We start from the raw sequence: 17,325 nt of genomic DNA on the forward strand, positions 1-17,325 counted from the left end.
CAGTTCATGGTCTGTTAAGCATAGCCTGCAATAACATTGACTGCATCTTAAGCATTTCTTGCATCATGTTACTCATTGAGTTTGTAAAGTTATTTACCGATTGCACAAGAGTTTCTATTGTAGATTCTAGTCGGGTAAAATTGAAAATTGGCGTTTGCTCTCTTACCTCTGGGTTCACATTTTCGTTTTGGAGTTGACGGACTTGCGTCTGAGTTTGGTTGTTTCTAAGTACATTTGCATATGTTACTTTGTTGTCATATGTCTGTTGCAACGGGGGGTAGTTAACATTAATGTTATTTAATTGCTGAGCGGCTTTGTGATTTTTTAACAATTGAGTAGACAGGACAACCCCTGTAGTTTGCTGTGTGGTTACCTCCGCAATTTCTGCATTTTTTATTTTAGGATCATCTTTGGATTTGTTACATTGGGATGTGTTATGCAACTCCCCGCAAATAACACATACTGGTGGCAATTTGCAACATGCCTTGGTGTGTCCATATTCTTGGCAATTCATACATTGGACGGGGCCAAATCGTTTGTGTGGTTCGTCTATCGTAATTTTAGGATGCAATAAGTACTTCAGGTTATATATGGGATGTGTTTCATTTTTTTCAGGTTTATGTCACCGGGTTCAAGTTCAACACGAGTGGTTGGCGTTTTTTTTTTTGCGATTTCTAATATTTATGACATTTGTTGTCTTAAAGCCTTTATCTTCTGAGCTTTGCTTTATTTCGAGTGGTTCAACATTACAGTCAATACCCTTTATTACAACTTGTAGACCCTTGCTTCCTTTCAGCTGATAAGTGTAAAAACTTTTCTTTTGAGTTTCAAAATATTGTTACGAAATTGTACTTGAATTCAAATATAACGATTTTAAGGGCTGACTTAAAAGTAGCATAATGCTTTCAAATAACATTGCTGTAATAGCAAACTGTAACATATCTGTGGGCATTATTAAATAAAAGCTTTCAGTTGACCATTGATCGTAAGTTGGCAACGCTGGTTGAATTCGAATATTCAGTTAAAGAACATTGTAGAAAGTACACCGCAGATGGCGTATGATCTAGAATATTCGAACTTTGACAGTTAAAGAGCAATCTAGAGTGCAGATGGCAGTGTTATAAATAGTGGCAGAGGTTGCAGTCGTTAGTGAGTTTTATCAGAGACGCTTTTCGAATAAACATCAACTAAGTGCCTTAAAGTGTGTTGTGTTTTTCAAGTAAATTCGTGTACATTATAAATTGTGTCTGTATTTCTGAGAATTTATAAACGTGTATAAAAAACATTGAGTGGCTATTTAATTCTGTGGTTGTTGTACATTTTGAATAAATAAAGAGTTGTTACAATTTTTAAACTACTAAACGGCTTTTATTTGCAATCAAAATATCCGGTTTATTTAAAGGAAATAAACCAAACGTTTTGAAAAGGTTAAAACGTAACAATTGGTGTCAGAAGTGGCATGAAGTTTGAGGAACTAAAAGTTGAACAACTCAAGTGTTGCCGTCACTGGCAAAAGCAGCTAAAATTATTTCTGTATTGTTAATGTTATAAAATATTCGTTAAATATTCTTTTACATTTTGTCTGTCATTTATATGTATATTGTCATTTTATATGTCTGAGTATTGCTTCCCGTGCTAGTTCCAACTCCATTTTTTATTTTAAGTACTAAATTGGCTAGCGTGGTGGTTAGTATTCAGTGCGGAAGACTAATTTAGAATATCTACAAGATTTAACTCTAGTGGTTTCCATACCAAAAAGTAAGTTAGTTTGTAGTTAAATTTTATTTATAATTTATACAATTTCCTCAAGTAAATAATATGTGTATTTGTTTGTAGGAATTTTAATATAGGAAACATCGGTTAAATAAATTTGTATTAAAATTTAATCCAGTGTCTCTTTATTCAAAATCCAGTGGAAATCATTAGCGAGGAGGATTCCTCACCCCAACACTTTAAAATTCTTTTTGTGTTTTAAACGTTTCCTATAACGTCAACGTACGAAGCTGAAGAATCACCTAGTAGCGCTCTGAATTGCCAATCTCACAGTAAGTACAAATGGATGTAGAAGGTCAACAAAAAAGTAAAAATTGCCCACAATGTTTAAATCCCCCTGACCAAAACATGATAACCTGCTCAAAATGCCAAAAGAGTTATCATATTTCGTGCACAAATGCCACTTCAGACCAAATATCTACTCTAACATACAAATGCACCACTTGTAAAACAACTCCGGCAGAATCTGTTAGAAGTAACTCAACTCACTCTTCGAATAAATCTGAAGATAGACTTGTTCAATTAAAACTCCAACGTTTAGAAGAAGAGCGTGCTGTTTCTATGGAATTTATTTCCAAAAAATATAAAATTATAAACCAGCAAGAACGTGAACGTCAAAGTGATACATCTTTTCCCGTTCGTAACTGGCTAAAGCAAGTACAAAATCCAATCGATTCTGTAGAGCAAGTTTCGTCTGACCCCAAGGCAGCACCTGAAAATATAAATAAAATAAACGAACAAGCAGCACAGCTGCCCGATGCAAATGCATAAAAAATATAAGCAAAGTTAATAATTCATGTGGAATTTATAATATGCCGCAACAACACAATTGTTCTTATAATCCTCCGATTAATACAGATGCTGCTATAAAGTCGTCTTATCCAACCGTAGTGCCAACATGTACTTCAGGTCTCGCCACCACCAGTGGCTATCTACAACGACAACAGCCTTATCGTCAATCGGTCGCATTTGAACCACTAGTGTCTACAAATACAATGCCGGCTTTCAATAATCCACCAAGTACTTCTAATACAAATTTATTAAATTCATATCAAAATATGCCTGCACCCAACAGTCATTCTACACAACACGATTTTAATTTAAATCAGCCGAACGCAACCACCTCGAGCAATTACACTCCCAATGTTCCGTCACATTTATTAGCTAATTTAAATTATAATCCCCGTTTGACACAAGGTCAGCTCCAAGCACGACATTCGTTGCCAAAAGAATTGCCAGCATTCTCCGGCCAACCAGAAGAATGGCCCCTCTTTTCTTCCACATTTGAATGGTCCACCAAAATATGCGGATTTACTGATGCTGAAAACCTTATTAGGTTACAAAAATCTCTAAGTGGAGACGCCTTACAAAAGGTACAACATATACTGGTACACCCATCAAATGTTAATTGGGTACTGTCAATTTTAAAGCTTTTATACGGCCAACCTGAAAAAATTGTAAATTCAATTAAAAATCGTATTAAATCAACCCCTTCTGTTGATGAAAATGACTTACCTTCATTTACTGCCTTTGCAATTAATGTAAAAAGTTTAATTGCCACAATCGAAGCATCTAATTTAAATAATGAATTAAATAATTCTTCACTTCTTCAAGAATTAATACAAAAATTACCACCATGTTATCAACTACAATGGGGTACTCAAAAACTACAGCTGTTAAATCAAAACAAAAATCCCAATATGTACGAATTTTCTAATTGGATTTTTAACATAGGAATCTCTGCTACTTGTATAACAGTTGAAAACTCTTCCCATAACAAAAGAGAAAAAAACACACAATGTTAATAACTGCAGTAAAAAAGCTTACATCCACACACACAATGAAGATCGTAATTGTTTTGTATGTAACAACAACAACTGCAAAACAATTGCAAATTGCCAAAAATTTCTTGCTCTTAATCGTGGAGACAAATGGAATATTGTGAGAAGACACAAATTATGTAGAATTTGTTTGTGTAAACATTACGGTGAATGCAATAAGAAGGTACAATGCGGTGTAGAGGGATGTCAATATTATCATCATTCTTCTTTACATGGTTATTCTCATGAAGTTACAAGCATCAATAATAGTAATAATAACAACAACAATAGTACCGTAGAAAATATAAACAACACACATATTCTAAACAACAGTGAAGTTATTAATACACATAATACAGAAGTGATGCAAGTTTTATTTAAAATAATTCCCATAACAGTGTACGGGAAAAATAAAAATATTAAAACATACGCATTTATTGATGAAGGTTCCTCTATAAGTTTAATGGATCATAATTTAATGGAGGAACTAGAAATTTCTGGAACAGCTAACCCTTTGAGCTTGAAGTGGACTGGAGGTATTGAAAGGTGTGAAAATAGTTCTCAAAAATTAACTATTCACATTTCAGGTGGAAACAACAAGAAGGTGCCAATAAATGTGTGTACTGTGAGTAAAATAAATTAACCAACACAGTCATTGGATTATGAAAACCTATCAAAAAGGTTTCGTCATTTAAAAAATTTGCCAATTAAAAGTTATTGTGATGCTGTACCAAAAATACTTATTGGCCTTAATCATTTTAATTTGGGAATTTCTACAAGAATGCGACAAGGTGGTCCCCATGAACCCGTTGCCGTATGCACAAATATTGAATGGATGATTTATGGAGCTGTTGCTGAAATTACAGAACCAAGTAAGAATTTTAATTTCCATATTTGTGAGTGTACTAAAAGCGATGAATGTTTAGAAGAATTAGTGAAGAGTTTTTATTCCCTCGATAGTGTAGGAATTTGTTGTAAAGATCCACTAGTAGGTAAAGATGATACGCGTGCCCTTAATCTTTTAAAACAATATACCAAACAAAGAAAAGATGGACACTTTGAGGTTCCTTTACTGTGGAAATGTGATATATTAAATTTGCCCAGCAGTTATGAAATGGCAATGAAACGCCTACTTTGCCTAGAGCGAAAATTATAGCCCAATTCTCTATCTCGATAAAATTTTTCGTTTGAAGGCGGAAAACAGTCACAATTACTAATCACTAAGTCGTTTTAAATACTTCGTTTGGATTACGTGGTTCTTGTCTGTAATATACGTTAATTTAAAATACAGTATTACTAACATTAAAAACAGTTAATGTTTAAAAAATGACAGCTAAAATTAAAAACAAATTTTAAAAGCAAACAATTAAAACATGGAAAATACGAAAAAGACGTTAGTTTGTTATTTTATTCAACATTTTTTGCGCAATTTATCATGGTTTATTATATGTTAGGTTCAAAAAGACAACAGGTGAGCAATTTGAACTGTTGTGCCATGAAATGGTAAAGTACCCACAACTTTCCTCCAATAAGCAAATTTTTGGGGGAAACAGAAATAAATGTGACGAACTTTGGGCTGAAATAAGCTCAAAGTTGAATGCTATTGGACCTCCTTCAAGAGATGTGGTCGAGTGGAAAAAGGTACATGAAATTAATAACTTGTAAAAGTTTGGCAATATGTAATATTAAAATTTTTTCAGGTGTGGTCTGATTTTAAAAACAACCAAAAAGAAAATTTCCGATAACCGTAAATCCTTACTTGCTACAGGTGGTGGGCCATTTCAATCAGAAACTCTTTCCCCTTTGGAAGAAATGGTGGACGAGGCTTTAAATCTTAGGTGTTCAGCAATTCCTCCAGGAAAATATTGTGGATTGGACGATGATGATGAAGCCGAATCACCTCCAATTTCTGACGGTCCGACCACAAGCAAAAAGGGAAAATGGCGCGAAACATATGGTCAAAAACGAAAGGCAGATTCTACCACAGATTTACTTAGAGAACAAGTAAATCAGCAAAAAAAAGCTGATAGAAAAAATTGGAGAAATTTATGAAATAATGAAGCAAAACAACGAATCTGCCAAAAAGCTGGCGGATGCTACAGAGAATTTGGTTGTTTTAGCTGACAAATTTTACAATTATTTAAATTCGGATTAATATTTCACGTTTTTTAAAATTTACTTATAATTGAAGTATTATTAATAAATTTGTATTGAGTACCATATGTAGTCCGAAAGTTCAGTCGATTTATTTTATCACGCAGTGATCTTAGTACACGAAGACCATTATTTGAATGTGGTAAAACCATATTACAAATATGAACGCTTTATTCGATTGTGCATTTTAAACAGCGTTCTTTGTGTAATTCAACTTCAAACTTAAATTGCACAAATAATTTTGAGGAAAATACATCACATTTATTCCATGTTATCGCACATTTTAGTCTATTATTGGCGGATGGTATTAAAAATTAAAATATTTAGGTGAGTCGGCAATAAAATATAAAGTGAGTTGTTTGGCATTTGAATCGTCTTCTATCGACATACTGAATCAAAAATTTTGTGTTAATTTACGTAATATTTTGTCATTATCAGAGACAACAACCCAAACAAACATAAAGTGTTATAGAGAATATATAAATAAGTATTCAATCACATTTTAGTCGGAAAACGACAAAAATCGGCTTAGTGAATTGGGCCATTAAAAGAAAACTCGGAACTTTTAAATATTTTTAATAATACAATTGAAAAATACACCTCCAGAGGGTATATACGCAAATTAAATACTGATGAAATTAAACACAGCTGTGGTAACTGCCAATTTTTGCAGTTTTTAATAAAAATAAGTGTCTCTTTGAACTCGTTTTTATTAAAAGGCCCAGATATGTTAGCTTCACTGCCAGCTATTTTATTTTCATTTCGTCTGAAATCTGTTGCTGTCTGTGGGGACATTGAAGAAATGTTCCACCAAATTTTTATACGGCCTGAAGATCGAGATGTACAACGTTTTTTGTGGCGTGATTGTAACCAAAATAAAGAGCCTGATGTTTATGTAACGGACGTGATGATTTTTGGAGCTACGTGTGCCCCTAGTATTTCACAATATATTAAAAATTTAAATGCTTCCCAATTTGAAGACATGTTTACTATGGCTGTTAAATCAATTATAGAAAATCATTATGTCGACGACTTTTTGGAATCGGTTGATACTCCACAAGAGGCTGTAAATTAGTGTCCGATGTAAAGTTTATTCATCGAAAAGGTGGATTTAATATACGAAATTGGATTTCAAATAGTGAGGAGGTTGTTATGAATACAATTTCTGATTGCTGTTTGGATAATAAAAAATGTTTAAATCTTAATGAGGACAAACAAATAGAAAAGGTTCTCGGTGTATTTTGGGAACATCAAGAAGACGTTAAACATTTAAAATTGCACCGTGGCTTTCAGATAGTGAACTATTTTCATGCAGAAAAACACCAACTAAGAGAGAAATGCTGCGTTTAGTAATGTCGATTTATGACCCCCTTGGTCTTATTGGCAACATCATTATGTATGTTAAAATCTAACTGCAGGAAGTATGGCGATCAAAAATAGATTGGGATGAGGAAATTCCAAATGAACTAATGAATAAATGGACGCAGTGGGTCAATATTTTGCCGAAAATACAACAAATTAAAATTCCACGCTGCTATTTACAAAGTCTGCCCAACTATGATGGTGTTGATGTACAACTACATACCTTTGTAGATGCCAGCAAAGATGGATATGCCGCTGTGTGCTATTTTCGTTTAATTAAAAATAAAACGATATTTTGCTCTTTAATTGGCTCTAAGACCAGAGTAGCACCAATGAAAATAACTTCAGTTCCCCGTCTTGAACTTATGGCAGCATTAATAGGTGCTCGTTTCGCTAAATTTATCTGCGACAATCATAAAATAACAATTAAAAATAAACTTTTTTGGTCCAATTCAAAAACTGTTTTAAGTTGGATCAATTCTGACCATCGAAAATATAATCAATTCGTAGCATTTCGTGTAACCGAAATTTTGGAAATAAGCTCAATGAATGATTGGCGATGGACTCCAACTAAACAAAACGTGGCTGACGAAGCTACGAAGTGGGCTCGAATTCCAAATATATTTACTACTAGTAGGTGGTTTCAAGGTCCTGAATTTTTGTATCAACTCCAAGAAGATCTGCCAGGAGCTATGGCTTTTGATAAAACTACAACAGAAGAGATGGTGCATAAATCATTCAAAATAACATTTACAGAAAATTTAATAAAAGAAAATCGATTTTCTAAGTGGACTAGAATGCTTAGAGCAACTGCTTATGTTTTCCGCTTTATAGAAAATTGTAAAATGAAGAACAAAATAAAAGGCGAGTTAAATCTTGAAGAATTGTTAAAAGCAGAAATTTTTTTATTTCAACAAGCTCAAGTTGAAAAATATGCTGCTGAAATTTCTCTTATAAAATCTAAAATATTGATACCGAAATCAAGTGAACTTTATACGAAATCACCCTTCATGGATGAAAATGGAGTTTTAAGAATATATGGCAGAATCGATAATGCGAACGTTGCTGAAGAACAAAAACGGCCGGTTATATTGCCCAAGTCAAGTTACATAACAACCTTAATTATACATCATTTTCATTCAAAATATTACCACATTAACCACGAAACGGTAATCAATGAAATTCGTCAGAAATATTAATTTCACAACTACGTGCTGTATTTAAATCCGTGATTCGAAACTGTCAATGGTGTAAAGTAAACAAGGCGGTACCACATGTGCCTCAAATGGCGAAGTTACCTCGAGCTCGTCTAGCATCATTTAAAGCGCCGTTCACCTACACAGGCATGTACTTCTTTGGACCAATAATGGTTACAATCAATCGACAGAAAGAAAAACGATATGGTTGTTTATTTACATGTTTAACAGTGAGAGCAATTCACATAGAGGTTGCCCATTCATTTACTTCAAGTTCGTGTATTTTGGCCATTCGAAATTTTATGGCCCGGAGAGGAATTCCGCATGAATTTTTTATAATGGCACAAATTTCATTGGAGCGGAAAGAGAACTACGAGAAGCTCTTACAGACGTAAACCAGAATGAATTTATTAAAACGTTCACTAGTACAACAACAAAATGGAATTTTAATCCTCCAGCTTCCCCACATATGGGAGGCGCTTGGGAACGACTGGTACGTTCAATAAAAACTGTTTTATATAAAATAATGCCTTCGAGGTCACCGAGCGAAGAGCTGCTGTTGAGTATGATGATAGAAGTTGAAAATATCAATATCAATTCTAGGCCCCTCGCTTATGTTCCGGTTACAGATGAAAACGAAGAGGCAGTGACCCCTAATCACTTCCTTGTGGGTAGCTCTAGTGGATTAAAGCCAATGTCTACTTGTAAGGATAGCGGTGTGGTGTTAAAACAAAATTGGATAATTTCGCAACAATACGCGAATATTTTTTGGAAAAACGTGTAGGTCTAAGTGGTTTCAAAAACAAAAAACTTATGTCAGGGGGACTTAGTACTTATTGTTGACCCTTATCTGCCTCGAAATGTTTGGCTACGAGGCAAAGTTCTTGAAACGAGATTGGCAAAAGATGGACAGGTGAGAAGTGCGAAGGTGCTTACAATACATGGTACCCTAGAAAGGCCTGTAGCGAAGCTAGCAGTTTTGGACGTGGCTTCCCATAAAGAGTATACCGACGAAGACCCTTCTTGCCATACTGCGGGGGTGAATGTTGCCGCCACTGGCAAAAGCAGCTAAAATTATTTCAGTGTTGTTAATGTTATAAAATATTCGTTAAATATTCTTTTACATTTTGGAAGTATTGCTTCCCGCGCTAGTTCCAACTCCATTTTTGATTTTAAGTACTAAATTGGCTAGCGTGGTGGTTAGTATTCGGTGCGGAAGACTAAATTAGAATATCTACAAGATTTAACTCTAGTGGTTTCCATACCAAAAAGTAAGTTAGTTTGTAGTTAAATTTTATTTATAATTTATACAATTTCCTCAAGTAAATAATATGTGTATTTGTTTGTAGGAATTTTAATATAGGAAACATCGGTTAAATAAATTTGTATTAAAATTTAATCCAGTGTCTCTTTATTCAAAATCCAGTGGAAATCATTAGCGAGGCGGATTCCTCACCCCAACATCAAGAAAGAACTGAGTAAGTTGGAGTTACCAACAGCAGGTAATCAAGCAGAGTTGCAGAAGAGGCTCATAGATGAATTCAAGCGGCGAGATATTGACATCGGAGCCTACGAATTTGAGTATAAAGAAGAAATGGAAGTTTCTACCCGTGCAACAACAAACAGCATGGATTTATCCACAATATTTGCTGCTATGATGGAGAAATTTAATGAAGTTCAAGAAACTTCTAGAGTCAACAACGAGAAACTTCTTGCCGACAATGAGAAAATTCGTTCTGAGGTTAAAGCTGAAGTCAAAGAAACTATTAAACACTTAGCGGAAATGGAAGCGAAACTTCAAGAATCTTCTAGAGTAACAGATGAGAAAATTCAGGAAATGTCTGAGGTTATTAACTGCAGAGTGGATGTCATTGATAAAAAGGTTTCGGACTTAGAAACAAAAGTGAATAATGTTCAATGTCAAGAAGGAGCAGTTATTAACAACAGAATGGATGAAATTGACAAAAAGGTGTCCGACTTGGTAACAAAAGTGAATAGTCATCAGTATCAAGAAGGAGCGGTACGAATTATTCCAGAATCCTCTAGTAGAATAAAGGCCCCTAGTTTTGATGGCACCACACCATTTAATGTGTTCAAATTCCAGTTTGATACAGTTGCCATTAGAAACATGTGGAGCAATGAAGAAAAAGTTATATAATTGATATTGGCCTTAAAAGGGAATGCCGCAGTAGTTCTTGAAAGCGTGGCTGCAAGCAACAGAAATTGTTATGATGACATAATGGAGGCGCTACAACGTAAGTATGGTGGCGAACATAAAAAAGAATTATACCGAATGGAATTGCGTGGTAGAGTGCAGAATGCCAATGAGACGCTACAAGATTTTGCGATGGAAATCGAGCGTTTGCTACAGCTTATTTATCCAGGGAGAACCACCCGATTTTGGAGCATTTGAAGATAGAGGTATTCGCGATCCAGAGATAAAATATGCGGTATGTGCCACACCAAAGTCATCATTCTTTGAAACCGTCTCATCTCGAGCTGGTACAAGAAACAGCAAAGATAATTTCAAAGCCCTAGGTGTGTAATGTGCGGAAGATCGAGGTTGTCGCTGAAAATGATAGAAGTATGGTCAACGAATTAAAGGAATTAATAGAGGCAGTTTTAAAGGCTATAAGTAAGAGACAAACTAAAGCCAAAGTTAAATGTTATAACTGTGGAATAATGGGTCACATTCAGCGAAACTGCAAAGCACCAATAAAGCGAATCAGATATGTTTCAACATCAAGAAATAACCATATGGCGAATCATCAAGCATTACAGGAACCACCTTTAAAGCGAGCTTGCACTGAGGGACAGGATCTGACACCCACACCTGATGGCCCTACCATCTCCATATCAGTACTGCAGCAGGAAAATAACAATCTTACTGCTAGTGGGTACACAAAGGTCGGAAGAACATCCTTACTATGGACACGGGAGCGTCGCAGTCTATCATCAGAACAGATTTAGTAAAGAGATCGATGGAACCAATTTGCAATGTAAGTCTACGTACCGCTACTGGAGAGCCTGCCGCTGTCCATGGTAAAGTTAATGTGAAACTAACTATTGGTGGTATTAGCGTAAATCATGTCTTTGTTGTTGCCGATATTGTGGACGAAGTAATCATTGGTACAGACTTCATGATTAGTCACAGCATTACTTTGGATATGGGACAAAAAGTCATGAATTGGCGAAATGTTAAAATACCCCTTGACGTTGGATATGAGAGCAAGTCTCAAGTAAGAAAGTTAGTTTTCGTTGAGCACAAAAGGTTGCCACCGCAGTCAGAGGATTTGGTATGGGCCCGTGAGGAAGTGGAGGATTGTATAGACAATGGTTTGTTGTAACAATGGAGTACGTCGTTGAACAGTGCAACGACAGAATGGTTCCTGTTGGACTGATAGGTCTGTCCCGCAGAGAAAAGATCATCAGGGCGGGTTCCAAGAGGGGTGAAGGTGCTTCAGCAGAAAAAGAAATGCATGAACTCGTTCGGAGCCGAATTAAAATGATAAATGACCAAATGAAAACCAGATATAGCTCACAACGTAATAAGGGTTTGTCATCCAAATTAAGGAATCACTGTAAAGGACTACATAGGGTAGTTAAGAAATTGGACGACATGGTTTATAGAATACGGAAATGTGGAAGATCGATATCGGGAATTAAAGTTGAACATCTGAAACGACTAGCTGCCTATGGGAGAAGTGAATCTATGCCTATTCGGGACGAACAGACTTAAGCGGGGGGCAGTGTTACGAAATTGTACTTGAATTCAAATATAACGATTTTAAGGGCTGATTTAAAAGTACAGCTTTCAAATAACATTGCTGTAATAACAAACTGTAACATATCTGTGGGCATTATTAAATAAAAGCTTTCAGTTGACCATTGATCGTAAGTTGGCAACGCTGTTTGAATTCGAATATTCAGTTAAAGAACATTGTAGAAAGTACACCACAGATGGCGTATGATCTAGAATATTCGAACTTTGACAGTTAAAGAGCAATCTAGAGTGCAGATGGCAGTGTTATAAATAGTGGCAGAGGTTGCAGTCGTTAGTGAGTTTTATCAGAGATGCTTTTCGAATAAACATCAAGTGCCTTAAATGTGTTGTGTTTTTCAAGTAAATTCGTGTACATTATAAATTGTGTCTGTATTTCTGAGAATTTATAAACGTGTATAAAAAACATTGAGTGGCTATTTAATTCTGTGGTTGTTGTACATTTTGAATAAATAAAGAGTTGTTACAATTTTTAAACTACTAAACGGCTTTTATTTGCAATCAAAGTATCCGGTTTATTTAATTGACAAAAAGGTGTCCGCCTTGGTAACAAAAGTGAATAGTCATCAGTATCAAGAAGGAGTGGTACGAATTATTCCAGAATCCTCTAGTAGAATAAAGGTCCCTAGTTTTGATGGCACCACACCATTTAATGTGTTCAAATTCCAGTTTGATACAGTTGCCATTAGAAACATGTGGAGCAATGAAAAAAGCTATATAATTGATATTGGCCTTAAAAGGGAATGCCGCAGTAGTTCTTGAAAGCGTGGCTGCAAGCAACAGAAATTGTTATGATGACATAATGGAGGCGCTACAACGTAAGTACGGTGGCGATCATAAAAAAGAATTATACCGAATGGAATTGCGTGGTAGAGTGCAGAATGCCAATGAGACGCTACAAAATTTTGCGATGGTAATCGAGCGTTTGCTACAGCTTATTTATCCAGGGGAGAACCATCCGATTTTGGAGCATTTGAAGAAAGAGGCATTTGTGAATGGTATTCGCGATCCAGAGATAAAATATGCGGTATGTGCCACACCAAAGTCATCATTCTTTGAAACCGTCTCATCTCGCGCTGGTACAAGAAACAGCAAAGATAATTTCAAAGCCCTAGGTGTGTAATGTGCGGAAGATCGAGGTTGTCTCTGAAAATGATAGAAGTATGGTCAAAGAATTAAAGGAATTAATAGAGGCAGTTTTAAAGGCTATAAGTAAGAGACAAACTAAAGCCAAAGTTAAATGTTATAACTGTGGAATAATGGGTCACATTCAGCGAAACTGCAAAGCACCAATAAAGCGAATCAGATATGTTTCAGCATCAAGAAATAACCAGATGGCGAATCATCAAGCATTACAGGAACCACCTTTAAAGCGAGCTTGCACTGAGGGACAGGATCTGACACCCACACCTGATGGCCCTACCATCTCTATATCAATACTGCAGCAGGTAAATAACAATCTTACTGCTAGTGGGTACATCAAAGGTCGGAAGCACATCCTTACTATGGACACGGGAGCGTCGCAGTCTATCATCAGAACAGATTTAGTAAAGAAATCGATTGAACCAATTTGCAATGTAAGTCTACGTACCGCTACTGGAGAGCCTGCCGCTGTCCATGGTAAAGTTAATGTGAAACTAACTATTGGTGGTATTAGCGTAAATCATATCTTTGTTGTTGCCGATATTGTGGACGAAGTAATCATTGGTGCAGACTTCATGATTAGTCACAGCATTACTTTGGATATGGGACAAAAAGTCATGAATTGGCGAAATGTTAAAATACCCCTTGACGTTGGATATGAGAGCAAGTCTGAAGTAAGAAAGTTAGTTTTCGTTGAGCACAAAAGGTTGCCACCGCAGTCAGAGGATTTGGTATGGGCCCGTGAGGAAGTGGAGGATTGTATAGACAATGGTTTGTTGGTGTTAGAACCAGCGGATGTGAGAAGTGGCCATGTAACAATGGAGTCCCTCGTTGAACAGTGCAACGACAGAATGGTTCCTGTTGGACTGATAGGTCTGTCCCGCAGAGAAAATATCATCAGGGCGGGTTCCAAGAGGGGTGAAGGTGCTTCAGCAGAAAAAGATATGCATGAACTCGTTCGGAGCCGAATTAAAATGATAAATGACCAAATGAAAACCAGATATAGCTCACAACGTAATAAGGGTTTGTCATCCAAATTAAGGAATCACTGCAAAGGACTAGTTAAGAAATTGGACGACATGGTTTATAGAATACGGAAATGTGGAAGATCGATATCGGGAATTAAAGTTGAACATCTGAAACGACTAGCTGCCTATGGGAGAAGTGAATCTATGCCTATTCGGGACGAACAGACTTAAGCGGGGGGCAGTGTTACGAAATTGTACTTGAATTCAAATATAACGATTTTAAGGGCTGATTTAAAAGTACAGCTTTCAAATAACATTGCTGTAATAACAAACTGTAACATATCTGTGGGCATTATTAAATAAAAGCTTTCAGTTGACCATTGATCGTAAGTTGGCAACGCTGTTTGAATTCGAATATTCAGTTAAAGAACATTGTAGAAAGTACACCACAGATGGCGTATGATCTAGAATATTCGAACTTTGACAGTTAAAGAGCAATCTAGAGTACAGATGGCAGTGTTATAAATAGTGGCAGAGGTTGCAGTCGTTAGTGAGTTTTATCAGAGACGCTTTTCGAATAAACATCAACTAAGTGCCTTAAATGTGTTGTGTTTTTCAAGTAAATTCGTGTACATTATAAATTGTGTCTGTATTTCTGAGAATTTATAAACGTGTATAAAAAACATTGAGTGGCTATTTAATTCTGTGGTTGTTGTACATTTTGAATAAATAAAGAGTTGTTACAATTTTTAAACTACTAAACGGCTTTTATTTGCCGTTTATTTAAAGGAAATAAACCAAACGTTTTGAAAAGGTTAAAACGTAACAATATGTTACAACATTTCTATAATCGTTTTCACTATTGACCTGTATTTTAGTTTCATGAATCGTGCCTTTCTTGATTGGGATAACGTAAAAAGAGTTCTCTCCTATTAATGAGATTAGGCGCAGAACCAGTGGATTCGAATTATTTTCTCTCAAGTAAATGGTTCATCTGCTTCACATTCCAGAATAGAAAAACGATTTTCATTGCTTAGTCTATCAGATTCACTATCCTTATATATTTTAGCCAAGGGTGCCGCTTTCGAAGACTTGGGACTTCGTGCCCGTTTTAATAATGTAATATACCGGTCCATTCCAACCTGTATTTGGGATTTATTATCTTTATTTAATGATTGACTAATCTTTGGTATAGCTCCGCTTAATGGGTTAATTTTATTTGTAGTCAGTGTGGTGGATTTCGTATCTGAAACTGATATAGCTAGCATACTTTCAGGCATAAGTAAAATATTGTTATTTTCTGAACAGCTGTTGAATTTTCTTTCGTTTGCCAATTATTTGTTGTTGTCGATGCGGGGAACAAGAACGAGCACGGTTAACAGGCTTGGCGGTTAAAAACAAGCTGTCATCATCTAATCTTCTGTTTGTTTTGTTTATATTTTTTTCATCTTCATTAACTGTTACGTATGCATTTCTACCGACATTTTAATATTTAATTAATTTTTTTATTTATTTTTCACTATTTGTTTTGAAATTTCAAATAAAAAGTATTTTACATTCAAAATATAAGAAAAGGGTCACTGTTGACGTCAGGAAAAAAGAGTAAAAGGGTACACTAAAATATCGGATTGTCGATGTCGCAATCTTGTTTACACTCAGGTCTCGTTTTATGCGGATTCAAATTTATGCGATTTTTAAATATTTTTTTTTTTAGAATTTTAAAAGATTTTGAAATTTTAGATGGTTTTTAAAGTTTTTTTTTTAATTCTTCATTTACATAACCGAGCCCTTAAGTGCCTTACCTTTTTACCATTTTTAAATTAAACCAATTTTGCATCACTGATATAATGGTTATAGCTTGTTTTTTACAAAATCAAATTCTTAATATAGATTCAGATAAGGAAAGAGAATTGAAGATTCATCCCGGACTGACTGATCTGTTTTCCGGATATCAAGATTTGCACAAGCAGCTTAAAAATTCAAAATCACAAAGTTTAATGACAAATTATTTCGCAAGAAAAGAAGAAATTGAAGCTCCTAAAACTTCTTCGATTTCGTCCCCTATTCACTAGATTAATTCTAGTGATGAAAATGATATTTTACCATATGATGACAATATGATTATATCATCTAGTGATGAAAGTGACATTGAACCAATTCCAAACCGATGCAGACAATTATTCTGTGATTCAGATTAATCATGCATATTTACAGAATTTCGTTAAAAAATGTGTTAGATTATTTTTTTTGGATCATTTTCACTTTTTCTGTAATTATAAATATTTTTTTTATTTTTTAAGATTCCAATCTTACGGGCTATTTATGGTCAATCATTTGTTACCAAATGTATAAATAAAAATCAAACACGAGATGAATGTGTCAATACCGGACATCAATATCATTAAGGATAATGGGAAAATGAGCACAAATTGGTACACAAAACCCACATCTTCAGGTAGAATGGTTAACTTCAACTCTACGCAACCATTGAAAATGATGATAAATACAGCGACGAACCTCATAAGGAAAGTATTACGGATGAGTGATGTTGACTACAGGAAGACCAATATTACTGGAATAAGGGGAATACTTGCGGGGAATAGTTACCCAACATATATGACGAACAATTTAATCAACAAGGTACTGTGATATGAGGCACAACAGGGGAGACGAGGCACGGAGGAGAAAAAGGTTTTTTACAGTGTAGAATATATTCCCAGACCAGTGATGTTCAAAAATAAAAATGAAGATATTTGGTGAGAGAGCTACCCAGCAAACATAATGTCAAACACTTAAAATAATAACAAAATGAAGAAAGTTTAAATTTAGAATTTTTGTCAAATAAAACCAATTTATTAAATGAATATAATTTGAATTTTAAGGAAATGAAAGAATATACATTATACGGCCGAAATACTCTCAAATTTTTTATTTATTTTTAACTTTGTTTTTTTGTGTTCAATTGTAATTGAAACGCGTGTGTTTGCTATGCTTCATCCAAAAACCAACCAACAACAATGCTTATTGAATTTCTGAAAAAATGAGACATTTATTACGCTCTTTAAAAGAGCGTAACAAATGTGTTTAAATTGTTTAAACAATTGTTGTATGGGATGAACATCACTGTC

The 17,325-nt window shown here is 35.1% G+C and overlaps 1 protein-coding gene across 1 annotated transcript; it reads left to right on the top strand.

Moving 5' to 3' along the window:
* The first annotated feature begins 5,214 nt into the window (after nt 1–5,214).
* LOC135950740 (uncharacterized) lies at nt 5,215–8,308 on the top strand. The gene is made up of 3 exons (XM_065500276.1): nt 5,215–5,234; nt 5,294–5,597; nt 7,166–8,308. The coding sequence occupies exons 1-3, from the start codon at nt 5,215–5,217 to the stop codon at nt 8,306–8,308; spliced, it is 1,467 nt and encodes a 488-aa protein (XP_065356348.1).
* Nucleotides 8,309–17,325: the final 9,017 nt, after the last annotated feature.

This window comes from Calliphora vicina, chromosome 1, assembly GCF_958450345.1.
Source record: "Calliphora vicina chromosome 1, idCalVici1.1, whole genome shotgun sequence".
NCBI lineage: Eukaryota > Metazoa > Arthropoda > Insecta > Diptera > Calliphoridae > Calliphora > Calliphora vicina.

Excerpts from the sequence above, each read along its gene's own strand:
- LOC135950740 (XM_065500276.1), top strand. The coding sequence starts at position 5,215 with ATGTGGTCGAGTGGAAAAAG. Across the intron at positions 5,235-5,293 it reads ATGTGGTCGAGTGGAAAAAG|GTGTGGTCTGATTTTAAAAA; the intron begins GTACATGAAATT and ends AAATTTTTTCAG. Across the intron at positions 5,598-7,165 it reads CAGATTTACTTAGAGAACAA|GAAGTATGGCGATCAAAAAT; the intron begins GTAAATCAGCAA and ends ATCTAACTGCAG.